Source organism: Filicampus tigris, chromosome 5 (genome assembly GCF_054856515.1).
Source record: "Filicampus tigris isolate MCC_2025a chromosome 5, RoL_Ftig_1.0, whole genome shotgun sequence".
Lineage (NCBI taxonomy): Eukaryota > Metazoa > Chordata > Actinopteri > Syngnathiformes > Syngnathidae > Filicampus > Filicampus tigris.
The window spans coordinates 17289715-17311743 of NC_141221.1; the positions used below are offsets into that span (position 1 = coordinate 17289715).

Genomic DNA, 22029 nt, shown 5'->3' on the forward strand with positions numbered 1-22029 from the left:
AAGTGCTTTTTCAAATGAAATGAAACTTATGCATTAAGTGGGTGAATTCCCCACACGACATTTAATTCCAGGAAACTGACTGAAGATATGTTCTTTACATCAAGGTTCCTGTTTAACCTCTGAAAATCCCTTGTTTTTTCTTTTTTTTGTAGCAATTCTCTCATTGTTGAAATGTGTTTGAACACGAGAAGATATAACCAAAAGGGGATTTATTAGTTTTATTACAAAGGCTGGATAAACAATAGACTCTGGCATCTAATGACACACGACAATATATTCCAAATTGATCTGGAACTGATCAGGAATGACACTCTGAAACGCTAGAATGACATTTCCAGATCAAACAACTTTGTTTCTCTAAAATGTCACAGAAAGCTTTTTAGTCATTACATCCACTCTCACTGCAACATCACATATGCTCTAAATTAATCATGGAAACCGTGCCATTTTGAATATCTTCTTCTCAGCACCTCAGAAAAGTTGAATACATTAAAATGAAGGGACCGAAAAGACACATTACACACTCCTGGGAAATTGATTTGATTTTGACTCCCACATCACAAAGTCAAAACCACACAGACTTTTCGCAAGTGTGCCATTTAAACAAAATCCACTTAAAAAATAAAAATAAAAAAGGAAAACTTATGGTCAGTCACATGAAACAGGGTATCTGGTTTTATGGAATCAAAGGCAATAAACAAAAGAGAATTGAAATTCAACAAGTACCACCATGTTGGATAACCCATGCTGCTACTATAGCAACTAAAACGATCATACCAGAAAAATAGGTCACTTTGAAAGGAATGTCAAATACTGCCTATGCTCAGAAAATGTCAAGATTCAAACCAAGGTTGATCACATTTACAGGTGCAGTGGTGTAGGTGGATGTGGCGTACCCGCTTACATCAAAAACATTTTCATGGAGCTGGTTTGAAATGATCATATTTGAAATAGCTAGGCCTTTTGGTTTACTGCCATTTCATGGCTCCATCATGTAGAGCAGCTTGATCAGTGGAGGACTCTTCATGGGAGGTTCCCTGTGTTACTGGGGAATGCACATGCCTACAGGAGCTCGACGTAGTTGGCTGGGAACATTCCAAAATGGCCATTGGGGCCATAGCCCCGCCACCATCCCTCATCGATCATCTCGATCCCGGTGATGATCTCGTCAGGGTCGAAGGAGATCTCCGTATCATCCGCTAGGGAACAAAAGAGTCATTTCATGTAAAAATGCAAAATTCAAACACGACAGATGAGCAACGGGCATCTACGCACTACTCAAGCGGGGAGCAAAAGGCGCGGACACCCTGGAGCTCATTTCACACTGTACCACCATCCTCATTAGGGTCACAGTTAAGATGGACCCAAACCCAGCATTTAACATTTTTAAGAAACATTTGAAAAATAGCAAAAATATTTGTATACGTTGTAATACAGAGGTAAAAAACAAAAGAGGATATAAACTAAGTACTGGTACATATTTGATTATATATTTACCTTTGTTTCGATCCCACTTAGACATAGCTTCAGATGGCATTTTAAACCCGGGCTACAGTAAAACATTTTTTTTTTTAATTATCTTATTTTTCCACCCCATAGTTATAAGGCTTTTGAAAAGAAGAACAGTTCATTAAGAAGTGACTATGGTGTAATGCCAGTCATATTAAAAAGCATTCACACTCACAGGTAATTAATAGTTTTCAATTAACCGAGTACTAATTCATGTTTTGGAATGCAGGAAGAAGTTAGCGTACCCAGAAAAAAGAAAAATCCAAGCAAGCACGGGGCTTTGAAACAATACAGTAAAATGAAATGTAATTACCAGCCTGGTAGTCATACAAGGCCCGAGCACAGATTCCTCTATCTGGTGTCTCCTCAGCAGTCACCTCATAGTTGTTCTCCGCAACCTGCCAGAGAATTTGGTTCATTTGTGTCCTAAAAATAATTTCTTATGCTGCAAATGAATAGAACTCCACCTGAGGGGGGTCTTCATGTAAAGGCTCCTGCATACAGGGGCTGGCAGCTGGCGCTTCCTCTGTTAAAAGAAAATTAACTCTTGTCATGTGTTTATCTACCAGCAGGTGTCAGCAGAGTGCATCCGCTGACTGAGAGGCCAGAGGGACTGATGGCAAATCATGTTTACTGTATATGAAGCAAATGAGAGGGCCGCTTGGTGTGTGAAAGGGTTATTAAGACTACAGCCGGTGCCCCACCTTTGGAGTGCTCCTCGGGGGCCGCCTCCGGCTCGTCATACTCACACCTGGACTGTCCATCATCCACATCTGGCTCTTATCACCCAAAAAAACAAGCACAGACATGCATGTACACACACAAGCCCACACAGGATGAAAACCACCACCAGCAGCAGATTTGAGGGGTGACTAAAAAAAAAAAAGTCAACACAGCATGATTGATTGGAAGTATACTAGTGAAATGATTGTAAGTGATGCAATAGCAAAAAAGCAACAAGGAAAAGCTGTCATTTAGACCAATGATTCCCAAATTAGTGAGAGCTCAATCGGTGTGCCGGCGACATATACCGATAGTAACAGATCTGTTCCACTAAGACGGCAGAAGGTACAATTAACCTGTGTGCACGACACAGTGAACCTGTTTCTCCAGGGGAATACTTTCAGACCCACCTGCAATATATTAAAATATGCAATAGACTATATTATTGCTTTTTAAAGTTTTGCTCCTCCCATTGGGGCTGAACAATTTATAGAATTCAAATCAATAGCAGAATGCAATTGTCAAATCGCAAAGGTAGTAAATTTTTTGGGGGGGGTCGGAACACCTCAACATCCTCAGAACGAGGAAACCGAAGTAGTTTTGCCACACTTTAGCAAACATTAGGGGGAAGTGGCGATTCACTCAAACCCCGATTAGATTAGATTTTCAGTTGACGATTTTCGATTAGTTTTTTCAAGAATCGTTACCATGCTTGTCTTTAGCATCCACAAACGCAATACGCAATGATGTTTGGCGCAAGCTCATAATTTGACCTACACATTCAAAATGTGGTGTGCAGTCGCAATGGAAAGAAATTTAAAGACATCATTTTTTTAGCACTCTAAATTAGTATTTTCTAATGACCTCTTTTGTTAGGTGTTACTGTATAGCGCTTGTGAGTGCCGAGATGTCTGCGTTCGATTCGTCTTGATTCAAATCTATTATTCGATCAATGGGTTAGAATCGATTTTTAATTACTTGTTACATCCCTCCAAACATTCATGCACTTAGCAAACATAAGTTGCATTCAAGAGCGGCAGTTTATTTGCTATTCTCACCTCTTTAAATTGGCTAAAATTGCATACAAATTACAGACAAAGACGAAGTGGGGACCATTAGTATCAATTTGTGAAAAAAAAAACCCAAAAAAACAAATGTGACTATATTTGTCCATACGACGTTTCCTCCAGACAGCGACGATATGCTGAGAAATTTAAATGTGACATTTCAGGACTGCAAATGATTAACTGCCATTTATTGGGGGAACACTACATCCACTTATTGCCATTCACACCAAAAAATGAAAGCTGCGCGTTTAACGAAACAGGCCCAAATGGAAAACGTGCCTTGGTGGGCTGGGACATACTGCTATAGACTGACTGCCACCTGAAATGTTGTGTTGTGTGTGTAAGCTCACACCTGCAGCGGGGACAGGGGAGGCGGAGCCTGCAGGCACCGGGGAGGCTTGGCGCTGAGGGGGGTTGACCTGCTCGCTTTCATACTTAGACAGAAAAGGGCTTTGCAGGCGCCCTAAGTGGAATCCAAAGCATGCAAGGAGGAGGAGACACATGATGGAGACAGACAAACAGGTTTCAGAGTGATCATGGACAGGTAGAGCTCTACAAGAAGGCGGTTGTGGACAAATGGAACTCGTAGCCACCGCTACCCAAGAGTGGAAACGTCGGAGCGGCTGAGTCTTAAAGGGAAGGGACTGTGGGGGCTTACTACAATACCTGGCTGGGGGCTGGCAGGGGCAGCAGAGGGCACATTGGAGTCACTCGGAGTTATTCCCCTCTCTCGCTGCTTGAACATGTCTCGGGGATTCATAGCTCGTTGAGAGATGAGGGAAGCTGCCTCCTACAATATACACAGCAGCGGATTAGTGGAAAGAAAACATACGGTGAAAACTATGTCAAATGGAATCGCTAAGGTTGTACCGCAGTGCGATCCACCTCATTTCTGAGGGATCTCATGGAGAAATGGTAGTGCGGGGTGCGAGTGAAAGTTTAGTCGGACTTGCCGACGGACGACCGTTTAAACGTAGAGGCAGACCGGCCACAAACGGGTACTATTTTTACCCCCTGGTAAAAATGACGGATGATGGACGATGGAAGTGTACCCTTGCTGGTGACGGATGCTCAATTTTTTGTAAAAAAAGCTGTATTCTAAATCCGCACAGAAGCGTGAGCAACATTGCCACTGTGTTCGACCTTGAGGTTCCATCCTGTGTATTTTTCTTGTATAAGGAAGAAGAAACAGCTGAACTATAATTTGGGTGGTCTTCGCAAAGACAGCAAAATAACTGCGCTGTCCAATAGAGACGACATTGAAGGAGGGGGACTCACATTGACCTTTTCCACAGATTCCCCCCGTCTGTCTGCTTTCTTTTGGGCTGTCTGGATCTCCTCCTGCTGCTGATCACATAAAACGTTGATTCTCATCAGTTACCCTGCTGACTTCTCCATGAAAATCTGCACGCTTGATCGAATAGCACTCGCGTAATAACAGCAACAGCCAACCACGAGAACATTGACGAACGACAAAGACGACAGTGCCATCCAAATCTCGAATTCACTTTCTGGTTCCGCTCTTTTTTTTTTCCGAACCGCAAAACAAAATCCGACCGACACCGACCCAGCGTTGTTTCTCCCGCTCTCTGCTCTCAGCCTCCTGCTGCTGCTGGTACTTCCTGTCAAAGCAACGATCAAATCAGACCAATGTCCTTACCGACAGTCAATGCGATGGCTCAGTTGTCGCCACCTACTTCTGTTGCTCGATTTCAACGGCCTTCTCCTTGTCCCGTTTGTCCCTCAGCGCTGCCTCCTTGACTTCCCTGTCTTTCCTCTCTTTCTCCAGATGCTGGTGCTCTTCATCTGCTTTGCGCCGCTCCTCCAAGCGACGTCTCTCCTCCTCTTTCTGGGGCACAAAAGCAAAAGACCGAGCACAGCTTTTAAGAGTACAGCGGCGGCGACAATGCAAGTCAACTGATAATACAAATCAAATTAAATCTGAAAGATGTGTTGCGAAACGAGATTCGTTCCGTATCTGTCAGAGGCGAAAACCTGAGTGGCAACGGTGGGCCTACCTCCGCCTGTGCCCAGAATGTGTCCTTGTTGGTCTTCCTTATTTCTGACATAGCGTTGGTCTTCTGGTAGACTGAGCCCTGCAGGAAGGACAGCTAACATGAATTCATAGGGCGACAAAACTTTTACAGTGAAGCTCACTTGAGACTGCAGCGTGCAGCATGTGATTAGCTTTAGCAATACATTTTACACAGTTCAAATATTCAGAGAGATATTCATCCGTCACTTTTCTATATCGTTGCCTTGTTGGGTGGCAGGTTAGCTTGAGACTGTCAGCGGAGTTTGAGCAAGCGGTGGCATACGGCCTGCCCAAGATGTAAATTTAAACGCCATGTTTAAACAAGAGACTAATTATAGCCCTTTTCACGCTGCACTTTTTCTTTGTGGTGTGATTGGGACATTGGGCGCGGGACAGTGCATGGACGACAGTCGCTAAGCTACCAAAAAGCCTGGTCCCTTTTCCTGTTGGTTTTGGAGTGGTTACAAAAGAAAGCCTTCGCTTCACTTATAACAAGAAGAAGGAGGGATGATACAAGTCAAGCATGTGTCACAATGCTTAATTTGATTATAACTGACAATAGATGAAAAATCCATTCATCCTTTATCTGAACCGATTTGATTAAAATGGTTTTGCTTACCTTAACCAGAATCCTGTCTCACATTGTTGCCAAAGATACAATTCTGGTGGATTGAAATGCTTCTAGTCCTTGCAAACCAAAATAAAGAACGTTTTTTTTCTCCGAATTCATCATCTTCTATTTTTTAGCGGTTGGCAAACAACTTTTGGTGCATTACTGCTACCTTGTGAAATGGGAGTGTGGGCCCGTTCGTTTCACAACTTCCTAACCCCACTTTTCCAAAACTACAAATAGAAATGTAAAACTTGACTCACTGTAAAACAGTCTCTGTATTCAAAGATACTAGTACTATATTACTTCTTAGATAAGCGGTTTGGATATTGGATGGTATTGGTCAGCCGGACTAGGTCATGATTCTCTCTTTGGTGCATACCGCCACCTGCTGTACATATACTGTCAATGCAGTCTGGGTCATGTTTCGTCTCTTCAGCAAAACGGGCGTCCGTCAATAATGGACTTTGGGGTCCGTTCGCACTTGACTAGGTTAGTTGTGATTACACAGAGGGATGAAAATCCACTTCCATTTATGCTTTGTCCGTCTTTTTTATTTTAATTTTATTTATTTATTTATTTTTTTAAGTATCCCATCTAGCATCTAACGTCAGGAAAACGGGCATCCGTCACAGACAGATGGGCCTGTCCGTCGGTCAGACGGAATGCCCACTTCTGCCAACATGCTATATTCAGTGTGGTGAAGATCCTCATCCATTCCTGTGCCGCCTTTACCACATTGCTGAATGTCATTTATCCTGTGTCGCAAAGCACCAGGACATAGCACTTTTTTTCCTTCCTGTTGTTTACTGTACAACTCTACCAAACTTTCTTACCGTTGTCACTTTGAAATCCATCTGCTACCACCTCTCCTATCGGATGCGCCATTTGTCGTCACAGCAATGCTATTTTACATATTGAAAATGTTTCTAGTTGGGTACGTTTGCCACCACGGCAGCACATAAACAATGAATGGGCTGGTGGACGCTGCACTGCGCTAAGCTAGGCGCAGAAGAGGCCATAAAATGAAACGTTAGATCCAAATGGCAGAACCGAATGTTTTAACATTCAACTGTAACCAACTTCAGACTCTTTCTGTTTTTTCGAAATATGCACATATTTCAGGCCACGATGAGATGTAAGTCCAGCAGGTGGAAAAAAATCCACTCGGGACACCCCGATCTGTGGGCGTTTGAATTTGTACCTCACTTAATCACTTTTTCGCTGGATTTTTAAAATTGCAAATGTCCATTTCAATTCCTGTTACAGCCAATACAGGCAGCAATTCAACTGCACCCTCTGCTTGTTACAGCCAAATGGGGAAAGTCAATTAGACCTCAAGCAGATAGCTAGACAGCATAAGTGGGTTAATAGGGCCCAGACAGAACTCGTCACCCTTCCCAACTACTGCCTTCTTCAATTTCTCCCGGTAATGCAAAACACTAAATTGCTTTGCTAGCATCGCAGAAGAGATGAGCAGCGAAAGCGGCGTACCACGGGACCCTGAGGGCCGCTGTCTTGGAAGCGACTGGAGGTTTCTTTGTGGAAGCTGTAGTTGGCTCCCGAGGCCTTGGCCACCTTCTCCATGATCACCTCAGGTTCGACATCCTCATCTGCGCGGGCATTTACTGTAACGTGGGCCCCCTGAAAGACATTAAAATGTAAGTGCTCCGTCTGACACAAGCTGGTGTTAACTTGGTGTCCATCCAGGCGCTTGCTTCTATGATAAACGATGTATGACATTGAAACGATTCCACCAGAGCCTTTTTCCACAGATGCATGCAGCTTTGATGAATGGTCTTTTCTTCGTGTGGTCCTCAAAAGATTAGCAATTCAGCATGTTTTAAACACAAACAGATGGTAGGAGAAAAGTCAAATGTATATTTAAAACGAGTGCAGTGTTACCTTAAGGAAGTTAGCCATGGAGCTAACATGATTCGCACAAAGTCCTTTCCTGGCATCATTCACTCCTTCCCCCGTCTGACACACAAAAAAATTGGTTGTTAAGGTGACGTTTACTGGTGGGAGGGGACAACTTCACTGCAGTACTGACCCAGTTGATGAGGACATATTTTGGGAGACCGGAATTTGGGTCCTGGACCCGACAGAACGCATACATCACTTTTCCACTGTTTAGCTCCTCCACCAGCTCCTCCAATCCACCATCTGATAGACAAACATTGTGGGAATAGTCAAATGGCCGCTGTGGTTGCTTGTATAACAGGGAACATTTTTGCCTTTGCAAATGACTGGTTGAGACAGCAGAGGCAAGCAGTTGCTTTGTGCTGATCTTCCAGTGCTGCGGTTGAATGCTGACAGAGACATTCCAACACACACTTGATATTGTTGTGTTGAGATGACAAAAGCTTGATCAACGACGTAAGCAATTACTCACCTCCCTTTCCTGCCAGGCGGATGTCATTACTGTTTCCTTCATAGGTGAACAAGGCCCTGAGGAGGAGAACCAGTAAAATATATTACAATGTTGGAACGGTTTAACACTTGGTATTATTATTACTTTGAGGCTTGATTTATTTTGCTGCATGTGGAATGAGCCAAAGCAGTCGTACTGGTTTAAAGACACATTATGTCATTTTCCATCATTTAAAGAGTTTCTTGGTATCTTAATAACATGTGTCATGCTTTCGTCAAAATGCCCCAAGGATCAAGAATTACAGCGCATTAGTCACCCTCAGCAATGTTAAAAGCAGTCAGTTTTGGTGGCGGTTCAAGACACAGCTCTACTTGCCCGCCTCTATTTTGAGATGTGCCAGTGTCATACAGCTTTACGTTACCATCAAGACATAATAGAGTACAAACCAAGTTTACTTCCCAAAAGGGAAGCGAAGGAGAAGCAGACATGACCCCTGAATAGACAGCAGTAAACGCATTCGCAGTATTTTCATTTGTGGAGGGGGCACTTCATCAGCCGCTCAACTTCACTTGTTAACTAGTATGACACGCATCGGCAAACACAAATACCACCAAAAATCAGAATGGCTTGTTTCGAGAGACATTTTCTGACATTAGAAGCTCACAAACGTGTGTTGGTTTGTGTATTTTCACACTTGATCAGTGGGAGGGCACTCCAGAAAACCAATTAGGGTATTTCAATAAAAGCAATTAAAAGGTCAACTTTCCATAGTATTTTCCCTCTAAATCTTCAATCAACAACATGTTTACAACAACTGATCAATGCACCTCACAGTGAATGATGCAAGTCATGAGATTATAAACAATGGGTGCAAAGATGACAAATCTTTCATAGGTGAATGTTGCTGTGAGATGGGCATATTTTTGCATTGCCTTTGGTTATCAAGCAATGCAGACATCCCAATTGTTATCATAAAATCTCGAAGGCTGAACACCCTAATGTTAATAGAATTTGAAAATCAACCAAACTCTTTTAAGAGAAAAGAAGATGTGGCAAAGAAAGTCCAACTGTCAAACAGCCAATCTTTTGAACTCAGGTGTACTTGACTTTCGTTTGTTCATATGAGATGCCACCATACAAGGGTACAGGTGACAGCAAAGAGGAAAAATATAACAAAAAACAGAAAAGAAAAAGGATGTTCATTGTGGAAAAGTGGAATGCAGGCTTCTACCCAAGCTGCTCAGCACAAATTGCAATCTAGATAATGTAAACAAGTGGAAAGTGAACTATTTGATCTTTGAGGCAAAAGCATGGTTTGCCTTCTCTGGACCCATGCCCTGCTGTACAGCATATTCCCTTTTGTCTGACTATTTGCTATAACAGTATTTGCCAACCTTAATTGAGCCAATACATGTGAAAAAAAATGTCTTTGCAATTGCAAAATTTCACAGTGAACCATCAAACAAGTTGCAACATCAACTGAGGTGGTATTGGAAGTGCATTTAATTCTTGTGCCTCTCACTGAATGTCACTGGCATAAACAAACATTTATTGTACACCAAGACCAGACCAATTCAGATATATTTGATCCTGATCATGCCTCATTATGTGCCGCGGCACAGCAGTTTTTGAATATTACTGGCGTATAGGTCAGAGCAGTAGCTCAAAAATACACATATCTTCCCGTTTGGGTCTGCATATTAAGATGCTCATACAGTTTATCCACAGCCTTTCTGTCAAGTTGTACACTTTCGGGGTAATTTGTACAGGTGGAATCAACTTTTCAAACATATACACCGTATGTCTCGGATTTACGTTCACGTGACAGCAGCCACCCGAAAATAATGTGTAATGTGTGAGATTATATACAGATATGTAAACGCAAATTACAACTTCACTAAGATTCAGTACACCCCGGGGTTGACAGGTATGGTTTATCTATTGACAGTCCAGCCAAGGACCAGCAGCGATAGATCAATATAACCTGCGTGCTCCATTCATATAGAAAACTCTGTGTTACACCTTTATTGCCACACTCTTATTAAAATAAAAAAATTAAAAATGCGATGACTATTTGAACAGCAGATGATGTCACTAGAAAACAACTACGTGAAGATGAAAGACACCAAAAGGAAAGTTCGTCACACAGTATTGCATCTGACTGTCACTACTTCCTCGTCCTTGCTTTACCAGGAAGTGGGTGCTACTAGACTCACAATCTTCGTTAAAAAAAAAAATCGACATGCACAACGTTAAACAACTCTTAACCCATTTGAATACAGTATTCCCAAATAAAAATCATACAGGGCGCTTCCATTACATTAAATTACCATTCATCGTAAATGCGGGAAATGCATATATAAAAAAGACCGACTGCTCAGTACAGGGATAAAAAATAAACAGTCGTTGACATTGTAACATATAGTGAGGTTAAGAGTAAAGTTAAATCGGTAAACACTGGCGACAACTTAACGTTACTTCCCGACGAGACATGCACCCATGCTAGCCAGCAGCATCAAATCGTAATGTCTCCTCATCAGCCTCAAAGTTTCCGTGTGTTATTTGCTGCGCCTTACCAGTTGGTATCAGATTTTTCATGAACGACTTCTTTGTACGCCGCTATTAACGCCGGGCCATTTTTGCTGAGGTTTACTGCCATGGTTGTGTTGAGTAGAGTTGGGTTGAGCTAGCCAGCTAGCTTTGCTATCCTATCCGGGATGCGCCCTTCCTTCCTTGCTGGAGGAGTGGCAGCGATGACACCGCCTTTCAGCTGAACAGGAAGCTAAACTAGCTCTGCTAATGCCTACATGGAAAGGCAGCGTCACACGCAATGGGACAAAGCGAAGGAGCGGTGCTTGTCTGCTATGGCAACCTGCGACTATACAAATGCAGTGGCGGGCCGTGCATTTGATAACAACCCACGTGATGTCAAATTACAACTCATTGAGAAACAACCAATGCTATACAATGCAATATGACAACGCCGAAGTAGTTCAGAATCGATATTCATGACACAGACAATCAATTGAATTAAAATACATCATACTCACCAAATATGCCGACTTATAATGTAGTATCTATTTACTACAGAGAATACGACAGACATGCTTAGCGAGTCGAAGTTGACTGTACAAACCAATCAAGAAAGAAACACGCTCAATGCTGACCTCGTGAGGACCAGCTCTCTGGCCTCTTGAGGAGATATTTGTAATCTGACTGGTTCAAGAAAGTTGGCTTGCTGTCGTCCCACTCTCCACTTCTTTTGAGTGTTCCCTTTTTGCATTTCACCTACAGCTCTTGCCAGCAGTTCACACGTTATTACATTTCAAAATACAATACAGTAAATTGAAAACGACAGTAAAGCCATTGATTTTATTCATGTTTAATGACAATGTCAACAGTTACCTTGTATGGACAAAGAGAAGATATGTGGATGCTCAATGTTACAGTCCAAGCACAATTTCAAAATTTAAGCTGCATGAAAGCCAGCCCTGAATTAAGAAAAAAAAAATCTGAAGTGAACGAGCCATGACATCTAATTTAGGCATTTGACGCTTAAGATGTTTTCCTGTACTGTATATACAAAATGAGGGTTAAGGCTAAAAGTTTCATCAGATGTGTAGGCAGATGAATTATAACAAAATCCCTGATATCTGGCAAGTGGCTGAGAGAAGGTTCTCTAGAGTGCAAAGCATGCCAAGCTGCCTATATAAACTTTATTGAGCACAAGAGTCAATGGTAACATCTGTCACAATGGATTGGGGCTGCATTCAGTCATTCAGTTGGAGGAGCTTGAAAAAAAAGAAGCAAAATAAGCAATTGATCACGGTCTAAATGTAAAAACACCTTTACTTCATTCAGTGTAGCTTTTAGAAACCTTATAATATAGTGTTTTAGACATTATAACAACAATTAATTTTGCAATCTAAGACATGGTCTAAAACCTAGCATCAAAGCTACTAAATGTTCATCATGCTTTGCTATGGACCATTTCGGATGTGTTGAATGATGTGTTTCTTCCACTTTCTGCTATGAAATAATTTCCCTTTATATTGGCAGCATAAGTACATGGAAAAATAGCACACACTAACTAGTTTATCCAACAGTCACAATGTATTAAAAAAACTATCATTATTATATGACACATTCCTATCATGATCACACCAGATGACATGACAACAGAAGACTAAAACTAAATCTTTTAGTTACTACACAAATGTGGCAACCAGACAAACTGGTCAGCAGAGGTCGTTTACCCCAAATTATACCTGTGTAATCATAATTATGAGTAGGGAGTACTGCAGATTTACTTCATCTGAAATGTAAAAAAAAAAAAAAAAAAAAAATCGTATTAACTTACCCTGAAAAGCATTACTTCATTTCCACTATAGAGCATCAACAAAAGCATCAGTAGCATAAACGTGAAGTTGTTCACATCCAAGTTTTGTTCATAAAACAAATGTAAAGCATGAAAGGAGCCTCCTCTCCAACTAAATGAATACTTATGTAAAACTAACAACAGGGGAAATGAACCGTTTTGATTTTCCGCACATTTTTTTAAATGAATGTAATAGTACGACCTAAAATATGGGGTTCAGGCATTTTTCTCACCAAGTTTCACTGTTTATTACAAAGGCTGATGAGTGGGTTTGATACCTGAGTAACTGTAAGGAGGAGGTAACACATAGCTTCGCTACATGCCAAGGAGTAGAAATGATCACACCAGCAATGTCTTTTAACAGCAACATTTGGCAGACCCATCATGAATGGATTCTGATACAAGATAACACTATAGTGAGCAGTGACAAAATGTGAAGAAAAATCCAGTTGCGATTTGACCGATGTGTGTTTGTGTGTACGTTGGGGGTTGCAGAAGGGCAGATAAAGCTCCAGTGCCGTTAACGCTACATGCTGCGATTCCAAAAGCGAAGGAAGATATCTGATCAGTCCTTTTTTCTTATATTTTCACATTGTCTTGGGCTAGTATTAGCATGTGCCATACGATCAGCTGCTGGTTATGGCACGGCACCATTATTGTGTTGAACTGGGAACATTCTGTCTCAATTGCACGTCGACCGAAACATTAGAACACAGAAAGGCCACTAAATCCATAGAAATACAGTAAGAGAAGACGACATCCGGAGAGACACAGGCAGCATCCTCAAAATCAAGGTGATGGTTTCCAAAATCCAGCCAGTAAAACAACATGACAATGAGAGTTGTGTATGTAAAGCAACAAAGATGACAGCAAGAACAATAGCAACAGTAACAGTTTAAAGTCTTGAGTGTGGCGTATTGTGAGTAGTGTCTGGTTTTCGCTAAGGGAGTGCTTCCAGGAGCCCTTCAGGTCCTGCTGAGATCCATACACGCATCAAGGACAGCGAGCTGGATCAACTCAGCACATCATTATATTGCCGCCTTGTCCAAAAGGTTGCCTGTTGTCTCGTGTTGTTTTTCCGATGCCTCCGGTTACAAATCAAGCATGTTTCTTTTGTTCTCCTTTTGGATTTCCATCTCGCTGGCAACCTCACATTGCATACTTCTGGGTCCATTCTCTTGCTAATTTGTTGTATCTGCAAAACATAAACAGCGTCTTCAGTCAGCTTGCGATCTATCATGTTGAATGTCAGCTGGCTAATGCATTTGTTCACTCACTTTTCCCTGTCTGCCTTGTATGTATGAGCGATCTCTGGCACCAAAGGGTCATCGGGGTTCGGGTCACAAAGAAGGGAGCAAATTGACAATAATACTGTGGAAATAATACAAGTACAATAAACATTTTAATTAACCAAAACATGCTTATTATCAATCTTAGAGAACTTAGAGAAGAAAATCCCACAGGTAGACTCCAAAAACCTTGTAGAAAGTCATCCCAGAAAAGTGCAAGGTATTACAGCTGCAACCACGGAACCAACTGCACAAAGTAGTTGGCAGTTCTCCCAAAGCAGTTGGTTATTTCAATTAAAATTCATTCTGAACTCATATGTATGGCTAAGTCTCAGCCTTTACAACTCAAATGGGTTGCATTGAGCTCACAGCATTCACAAGTTGATATTCAAAACGCTACAAGATGCTATAAATACAGAACAAGTGGTGTATGTTACAGCTGGACTGTTACGTGTACACTACTAGCAAAGGTAATGCAGGACCAAAGAGATGGTTACTTTCATAACAACCATAAAGGTTAAATGCTATAAAGGTTATCTGCAGACAGTTTAAGGAAATGTTGATGTAATCATTTTGTGTGTTGTCGTTTGTGGTGTATCTGAATTGCACTGCAGCAAACTGCAGAGCCAAGTGTGTGTTGCACGCAGATAAGGCTTTTTTTGGCAGAATTGGCTTAACTATTACTAACATAACGGTGACATCTTACCCTGACAATTGTAATCTGTACTTCACATATAACTAACATTATTATGAATTTTCCTGCAGGTCCTAACGTATGTTAAGTATGCAATATTTAGACCAGGTGTGGGCAAACCACAGCTCGAGAGCCGCATGTGGCCCTTTCATCCTTCTGCTATGGCTCTCTGTGACTTCAGAAAATAGTGTTCGATTTAAATTTGGTTTTCATGTCATTCAAAATTTGTACATTATGGTGATCTTGTAACATTAAATCAAAACGTTTTCTTTTGTCACTCAAAATATGGGTCACAACCGCCGTGTGACACCTGACATTTGGACGTAAGCTTCAACCAACCATCTTTTGTCAGAGTTCAAAATGTTAGTTTTTTTTTTTTTTTTACGTGTAAAAATAAAATGTCATATTCTCTGAAGCACTTCATTGACTTGCCAAATCAATGAACTGCTACAGATAACGACCAATCACAGCTGACCTGTTTTGTAAAGATGAGCTGTGATTGGTCGTTACCTGAGCCCTGAGCAGTTGTGAAGTCATTTTCAGTCGACAGAAGCGACAAAATGGCCGCCCCCAGATGCGGCTCAAAACGGGTGGATTAACTCTTATTCCACGAACGCAATATTTATCAGAATACTTTGTTTCAACTAGTGGGCCTGCTGGGAACATATTCTCGAAAAAAATGTGTTTGCGTTGATTTCCCCTTCAACACTGAAAGACATCTTGTCTCCTCTTGATCTTCCTTATAAGAATGAGCAAAAACTGGGCTTTCGTTTGTAACAATGAAAGATACATTTTGTAAACCATTGGGAAAAGCCTCACTTTTTACTTCCTGGTCGGCTGCTACGTCAGCACTTCCACATATGGGCACATTGTTGTATGTATGTATGTATGTATGTATGTATGTATGTATGTATGGATGTATGGATGGATGTATGTATTATCAAAATATCACACATTCAGCGAACATAAATGGCTGGGAAACACGGATCAACGTTTTGTAAAGAGGTTTTTGTTGCACCTGGAAAAAAAGTGACATACACGGTTGCCGCCAACGACAATAGATCAAGTTTATTAGCACTTACCTTTTGATACTGTTAGTGCAGGTGACCACTGTGATCTCAGTATATCCAGACATATACTTCCATTGCTGTTAATATTAGGGTGGTAAATTTTTGTTGTAAATGCAACCTGTAATTTAAACAAGAAAGGTTGTCAATTCCCAGCAATAATTGAATAGTAACAAATAAAATAGTAACAATTTAGTCTCCGTATTCCATGACACTGAGGGCAGATGGTTACCGGTACTCACTTTTGGTGGTTTGAATGGGTAATCTGTGGGGAAGTGGATGGTAAGGAAAAACACTCCATTCTGATAGGGGCTGTCACTCTAGTGGCATACAAACAGAAGCAGTTATTGCATGTGTAAAATATTTCAAATAAAATTATGCAATAGTAATACTTACTGGACCCATTATCGTTGCCTGCCAATGAAACACTGAAAAGACAAAACAATGGCAACATTGCATCTGACACCCCAAGAAATGTAATTATACAATCTACCACATACAGTACATATGGATTTGGATAGAAACTCCTGATGGATGAATGTACAATGCATTGTAGTACAGGTACAGTACATCATGAAATAGTGAATTATTTGTTGCCTTTCTTTTCAGAAAGTGAAACCTATATGTTATAAAAATGCACAGAGTGGAACACTTTAATACTTTACCACTTGCAAAATGATGATTAGGGATTACAGATTAGAGTATCTCAGAAAGTGTGAATATTGTGCATAAGCACAATATTGGAAAGTCATGGTGTCTCAACCTAAGCAACTAATTACCACAAAACACCTGTTTGCCCAAGCCAATGAATGTTCTCAGTCTGGGTCGGCAGGCTACACATTCATGTGGAAGACTGCTAACTTGACAGATGTCCAGAGGACAGTCATTGAGGACCCAAAAGCTCATAGCTAAAGAAACTGGTTGTTCATACAGTGCTGTAACCAAGCATGTACTGTACTGTACAATGGTGAGTGGAAGGAAAACGTGGAAGTAATGCTGCACCAGAAAAAGGGATAACCACAGCCTTGAGAGGATTGCCAAGCAAAATCTATTCAAGAATTTTGGGGAGTCCACAAAGACATATAGAGGGTGGCGTCAGACAATTTCTCGACATGGACTACAATGTCACATTCCTTGTGTCAAGCCCCTCATGGACCAGAAATGATGTAAGTGTCTTTCCTGGGCTGCGGAGAAAAAGAACTGTACTTTTGCTCAGTGGTCCGAAATCCTCTTTCAGATGAAAGTAAATTTTGTACATCAATTGGAACCAGATTGTAGAGGAAGGGTGGAGAGGCCCAGAATCCACATTACTTGAGGTCCAGTGTGAAGTTTCCAGTGTCAGTGATGATTTGGGGTGTCATGTCATCAGCTGGTGTCGGTCCAATGTGTTTTCTTAATTTCACAGTCAAAACAGCCATCTACACCGACGACGGTTTAGAGCAATTGTTGCTTCCTTCTGCTGACAATCTATATGGAGAAGCTGATTTCATTTTCCTGCAGGATTTGGCATTTGTCCACACTGCCAATCATTCCAAAAAACTGGTCCAATGACCACTATAGGCCAGCACATTCACCTGAGCTAAACCCCATACAGAATCTATAGGATACTGTCAAGAAGAAGAGAGACAACAAACCCACAAATGTAGATGACCCGAATTAGGGCTGCTCGATTAAGCGATTTTGAAACGAAACCGAATTTTCTGGATAAAACGATGTTAAAAACGTTCAAATCGGCACGTTCGATTTTGTTATATCTAAGCCACCGTAGTTTCCTCTGCATTTCCGCTTCCTCCTACGAGCGCGCAGTCCGAAAACAACAACAACAATAGCATCCATGACTACATACCGGCGATTCTTCTACCTTTGCTCAGGCAAGTGAGCGTTTAGTTAATAAATCGGGCAAAAATAGATCTGTAGTGTAATGTGTGCCCCGCATGTACAATACAAATCGGGAGCAATTAACTCAACGTCTGAAAGGCGTCCCTTTTTTTCTCCTCTACAACGGACCTCTGGTGCAGCCAGACTATGCATCCGTATTTTATTTGGGGGCCGTTTTACATTTATCATTGATTTATTTATTTATTTAAGTAAGACCTGGGAGAAAGGTGAAAGGCTAGTTACTAGCTGGTTGCCAAAATAACTTGCTGACAGACTGTTTGGTTTACAGACTCATGTTGACGATTTCGTTTCAGATGGTATATGCACTTTCTTCTTTCATTATTGGTTTAATTAAGAACAGATCTGAAATCTATTGTGTAAGTGAAATGTTGTTAATCACAATGGATTGTAGGTCCGCTGATAGTGTAGTGGTACACACGCCTGAGTTGTGTGCGGGCAGCGTGGGATCGATTCCCGCTCAGTGACAGTGTCTATGTGTGCCCTGCGACTGGCTGGCGACCAGTTCGGGGTGTAGTCTGCCTTCGCCCGTTGACGGCTGGGATAGGCTCCAGCAACTCCCCGCGACCCTATATAGGATAAGCGGTTTGGAAGATGACATGAAATGACAATGGATTGTTCTGTGCGTATTAAGTTAAATTGACTGCCATTTTGAGTTCAAAGAAACAAAAATTAAGTTTAAATAAAAGACATTCAAAATACATCATTTTTCTTTTTTTTTACGAAGAAATCGTAATCGTAAAATCAGGTTTGAGAGAAAATAATCGGGACTCTTATTAGGCAAAATCGAACAGCTCTAACCTGAATGCTGCTATCAAAGCAACATGGACTTCCATTACACTCATTGAGCAGTGCCACCAGCTGGTGGCCTCCATGCCAGGGCCGCTTGAACTATTCCACTATTCTGTGTAACAAATTTAATAAATGTGTTTTACTTTCTGAAATGAGGGGACTAGAATGTTGAAATGTTGATAGTCTCACTTTTTCCAGATGTACCTGTTTGATGTACAGTAGAACCTGTTCGCCATCCCAGTATTTCATGTTTTTTTGTGTGTGTATGTGTGTGTTATTAATTTGTATTTTCACCATTTGCAGCATTGTTTTGAGTTTAAATGTGTCATGATAAAATGCACATATCTAGTGATTTAGCCAGTCAGAGCTTTGCTATTTTGTCAGCTACTGATTGGCTGTTGTGTTCTGTCAGTAGCGCTGACGTTAAGTTTACTTAATGCACCTTTAAAACAAAAAAATAAGTATGAATATAGAGTGTATATTAAAACATGCCTAGGGTGTATTTCTACATCACAAATTTCACTTGTTGCGAGGGTGTTGTAGAACATTACCCCCGCGATGGAGGGGGATTTCCTGTATACCGTACAAGACATACAGTACAATAGGAGAACAACATGGGAAACTGAATACTTACAATCATCTCCAACTGGTCCAGCAGAGCACTGAGCAGGGGGGTCCCTCTGCAAGTCGGACAGCTCCTAATAGCAAACAGTTACACATTAATCACACCAATGTATTCATGTTCAATTGGTATATATAAATTATTTGACAACTACGTTCCTGACAGTTGCATAAATAATTCAGACAAGAACACCATTATGGAAAATGGGAACTTATCGTTGGGGGTGAAACCTTAATTTTGAGCCAGGAATTACTTTTCAAAGGCAGTCATAACACACTTTGCTATGATCACAGGCTATTGTAGACACAAATAATTCAATAATTGTATGTAAGACATGATTAACTAAAATATCAAATATCTATATACCGTGCCAATGAAATAGCAGTAGGTCAACGATGTACAGCATAAAGGAAAATGGAAGGTCAAACTATTCCAAATATTGCTAAATATTGCCAGGACAGACAAATATGTGACTTTGTCGCAGGACTTTTTGAGTCGACAAAAACACGAGGCAGTCATATTATTCGGTATAGATGGACAACCTAATACAATTCAATACAAAGCTAAAACAGCAAATTCTGCTTTTAGATAAAGATTGTAATTTGACCTGGTGTATAAATACATGGCATTAAAATTTTAAGATTTTGGTTAGTCCATTTAGCTGTGAAAGGGACAGTATTGGAAACTAAAGCATCTTTAGTGCATCACTGATTGCAAAAATAAATTGGTATCATTGCAAATGCAGACGATACATATTACATGACATTTGATTACATACATGTAACTAATGATGAGTTATCATTTTATTATTAGCAATAACAACTTAATTCTTAAACTTACTTTAACTTGACAACTTACTTAACTTGACAATGCAAATCGAGCATCTAACACTTTTACAGCATAGCATTTCAGCATCTCGTTGTTTGCCTGCTGCCTCTAACACTATTCAAAAACCATCCAGCAGTATAAAAATATACACACACCTTGGCCAACCGCGCTGCCCCATTTGCCAGCCCATAAATGGAAACAGCGACACTAGGGTTCAATTTTGGCAACCAGCTAGCAGCTGTCATTCAAACACACAACTTGGCTTACTTAAAACCTGCTTTGACAATATCAAGTACCCAAAAGTAACTGAATAAAAGTATTGTCCTGCACACGTTATAAATACACAAATAAATCACACAATTACGTTAGCCGATGCTAACAACCGGTGATGCTGAGTGAACGATTCCGTTAGATAAGACACCGTAAGTGGACTCGCAAATACTCTTATCTGGTCTCATAAAACACAGTTAAGACAATATGAATACGGGTTAGTTCTTCTCAGCCGACGTTGCTATGGCAACACATATACGAGGACAAACCAGGTTAACTTTAGGTTAGCTGGTCTTTGTTTGTGTCTTCAATCTGAATAGCGTTTAAAAGGAAGACAAGAGCATCAGGATACTGCAGCGACAACCAGATCGTCATCTCACGTGAAAGGGATCTATCATTAAACACACTGTTGCCAAGCAAGGTATAACGAGCTCGTGGAAGGATGAAACACTCACCTTCTGAATTCTTTTCAACGCCATTGCCCCAATGGCTGTGCTTGGTAGCCTGTCAGCTAACCGTCAGATATGAACATATACAATGTATGTTCGCTGGTGGCGTAATTTCCTAATTACACCTTACAACGGGATGCGGGCAATCACGTTTGGCCTACAACTACGTTGGTGTTTTGCTTTCTGGAGCAACGTAAGCACCAAACATTGGGGAAAAAAAACGTATTTTCTTTCTGTTTCTAGTCCTAAAATTGACGAGGTGTTTGCTAGTACCCCTGCGATCGTATTCTCGCCCTCTTGCAGGCAGTCGCAAGACTATTGGGGAAGCATCGCGAGACTTGACTTCACCTCCCGCATTCATTATTTTTACTTCAGTTTTTCGTTTATTTAAAATTAAACATTCATGGATCACGGTATAGAATATTCTATCAAGCACAGAATAAATATAAATATGAATACAACATTAAATATGTCTGGTCATTTAGTGGGTTAGGTTTATGGAAGTCCATACAGAATAAGGCACTGCCAAATCCCCCCAAATGTCAGAATTATCCTGGTTACTGTCACGGGTCAAATTCACATGATCGTGAGTGCAGAGTGTGTTAGAACAAAAAGTGTCACTTGCTGTGAAGTGGAGGGTCGACATAACGAGTGTGGCCATGTAACCACAAGATGTCACTATTTGAGAAGAACAAACAGACTGAGTCAAACTGGGGCCCCAATAACACACGTTGACATGTTCAAAACCAAATACATTTGATGTCAGAATTACAACATAATGAACTCAACTATGAAACCACATAATTTTATCATTTAATTAATCATTTACTTACATGCATACATAAAGAAACAAACGACTATAAGGTTGCTAATTCCTCATGCTATCATTGTAAAGTCGTTTTCTCTGAGTCAGCTGCATGCACTGGTTTCTGCACAGCCTTGTTTTTGCAAAGACCCATGAACTTTCCTTTATATGTGTTAAACAAGGGTGAAAAAGGACCTCTCATTATTTTAGTGAGTGTGTATGAATGGGCTGCAGTGTTCATTCTTCTTAAATGGCTGATTCAGTGTCAGGTTGAGGATCCTATCGTCAATGTGACACTGAGAGAGACCATTTTCCTTCGGAAAACTGAAGATTCCTTCAGATAATATCTCATTGTTTGCTCATCTCTCCGCTCTGAATGACCTGCCTGTCCCGAGGCCTTGCTGTAATCAGATTCAGCAAGCAGCAGAGGTAGCACTTTGGCTCCTAAGCACCAGGGCCCTTGTGTTGGAAGCTTTGGAACAACTGTTTATCAGGCTTTCAGACACGCGCTGTTCATGCCGAGCCTTAGTTCACGTTGTCAACCAGTCTCAATAGTGCCTTCTGGAAACTCTAAATATTGCTTTGCTTCCTTCCATTTACTTTAAACCCACATGTTTATAG

The 22029-nt window shown here is 41.0% G+C and overlaps 2 protein-coding genes across 7 annotated transcripts; both read right to left on the minus strand.

The window, feature by feature from the left end:
* Positions 1 to 204: 204 nt before the first annotated feature.
* Positions 205 to 11503, minus strand: dbnlb (drebrin-like b). 6 transcript variants are annotated; one of them, XM_086031468.1, is made up of 15 exons: positions 11369 to 11503; positions 8340 to 8395; positions 7998 to 8110; positions 7850 to 7924; positions 7439 to 7588; positions 5318 to 5395; positions 4997 to 5148; positions 4867 to 4921; positions 4578 to 4646; positions 3966 to 4089; positions 3652 to 3762; positions 2214 to 2288; positions 1977 to 2035; positions 1823 to 1907; positions 205 to 1199 (listed from the first exon to the last, which is right to left on the minus strand). In XM_086031468.1, exons 1-15 carry the CDS (start codon positions 11422 to 11424, stop codon positions 1063 to 1065), a joined length of 1395 nt encoding a protein of 464 aa, XP_085887594.1. In that variant the 5' UTR covers positions 11425 to 11503; the 3' UTR covers positions 205 to 1062. The 6 variants fall into 6 exon arrangements, with proteins under 6 accessions (XP_085887594.1, XP_085887593.1, XP_085887592.1 ...); XM_086031467.1 differs by lacking the exon at positions 11369 to 11503 and adding an exon at positions 10895 to 11216 and having other exon boundaries at positions 4578 to 4643; XM_086031466.1 differs by lacking the exon at positions 11369 to 11503 and adding an exon at positions 10895 to 11216.
* A 181-nt stretch (positions 11504 to 11684) lies between these two features.
* ube2d4 (ubiquitin conjugating enzyme E2 D4) lies at positions 11685 to 20903 on the minus strand. Its single transcript, XM_086031019.1, has 7 exons — positions 20610 to 20903; positions 19069 to 19132; positions 16143 to 16174; positions 15989 to 16066; positions 15762 to 15867; positions 13974 to 14067; positions 11685 to 13891 (listed from the first exon to the last, which is right to left on the minus strand). The coding sequence occupies exons 1-7, from the start codon at positions 20631 to 20633 to the stop codon at positions 13846 to 13848; spliced, it is 444 nt and encodes a 147-aa protein (XP_085887145.1). The 5' UTR covers positions 20634 to 20903; the 3' UTR covers positions 11685 to 13845.
* Between the last annotated feature and the right edge of the window lie 1126 nt (positions 20904 to 22029).

What these genes read in the sequence shown, in the direction of transcription:
- dbnlb (XM_086031466.1), bottom strand. Translation starts at nt 10,977, where the DNA reads ATGGCAGTAAACCTCAGCAAAAATGGCCCGGCGTTAATAGCGGCGTAC. An exon ending in CCGCCTGGCAGGAAAGGGAG is followed by an intron (nt 8,111 to 8,339) that starts GTGAGTAATTGC and finishes TTTGTCTATCAG; the next exon opens with ATGGTGGATTGGAGGAGCTG. An exon ending in TACATGAAGACCCCCCTCAG is followed by an intron (nt 1,908 to 1,976) that starts GTGGAGTTCTAT and finishes ATTCTCTGGCAG; the next exon opens with GTTGCGGAGAACAACTATGA.
- ube2d4 (XM_086031019.1), bottom strand. Translation starts at nt 20,633, where the DNA reads ATGGCGTTGAAAAGAATTCAGAAG. An exon ending in TGGACCAGTTGGAGATGATT is followed by an intron (nt 16,175 to 19,068) that starts GTAAGTATTCAG and finishes TTGTCTTTTCAG; the next exon opens with TGTTTCATTGGCAGGCAACG. An exon ending in ACCCATTCAAACCACCAAAA is followed by an intron (nt 15,868 to 15,988) that starts GTGAGTACCGGT and finishes TTTAAATTACAG; the next exon opens with GTTGCATTTACAACAAAAAT.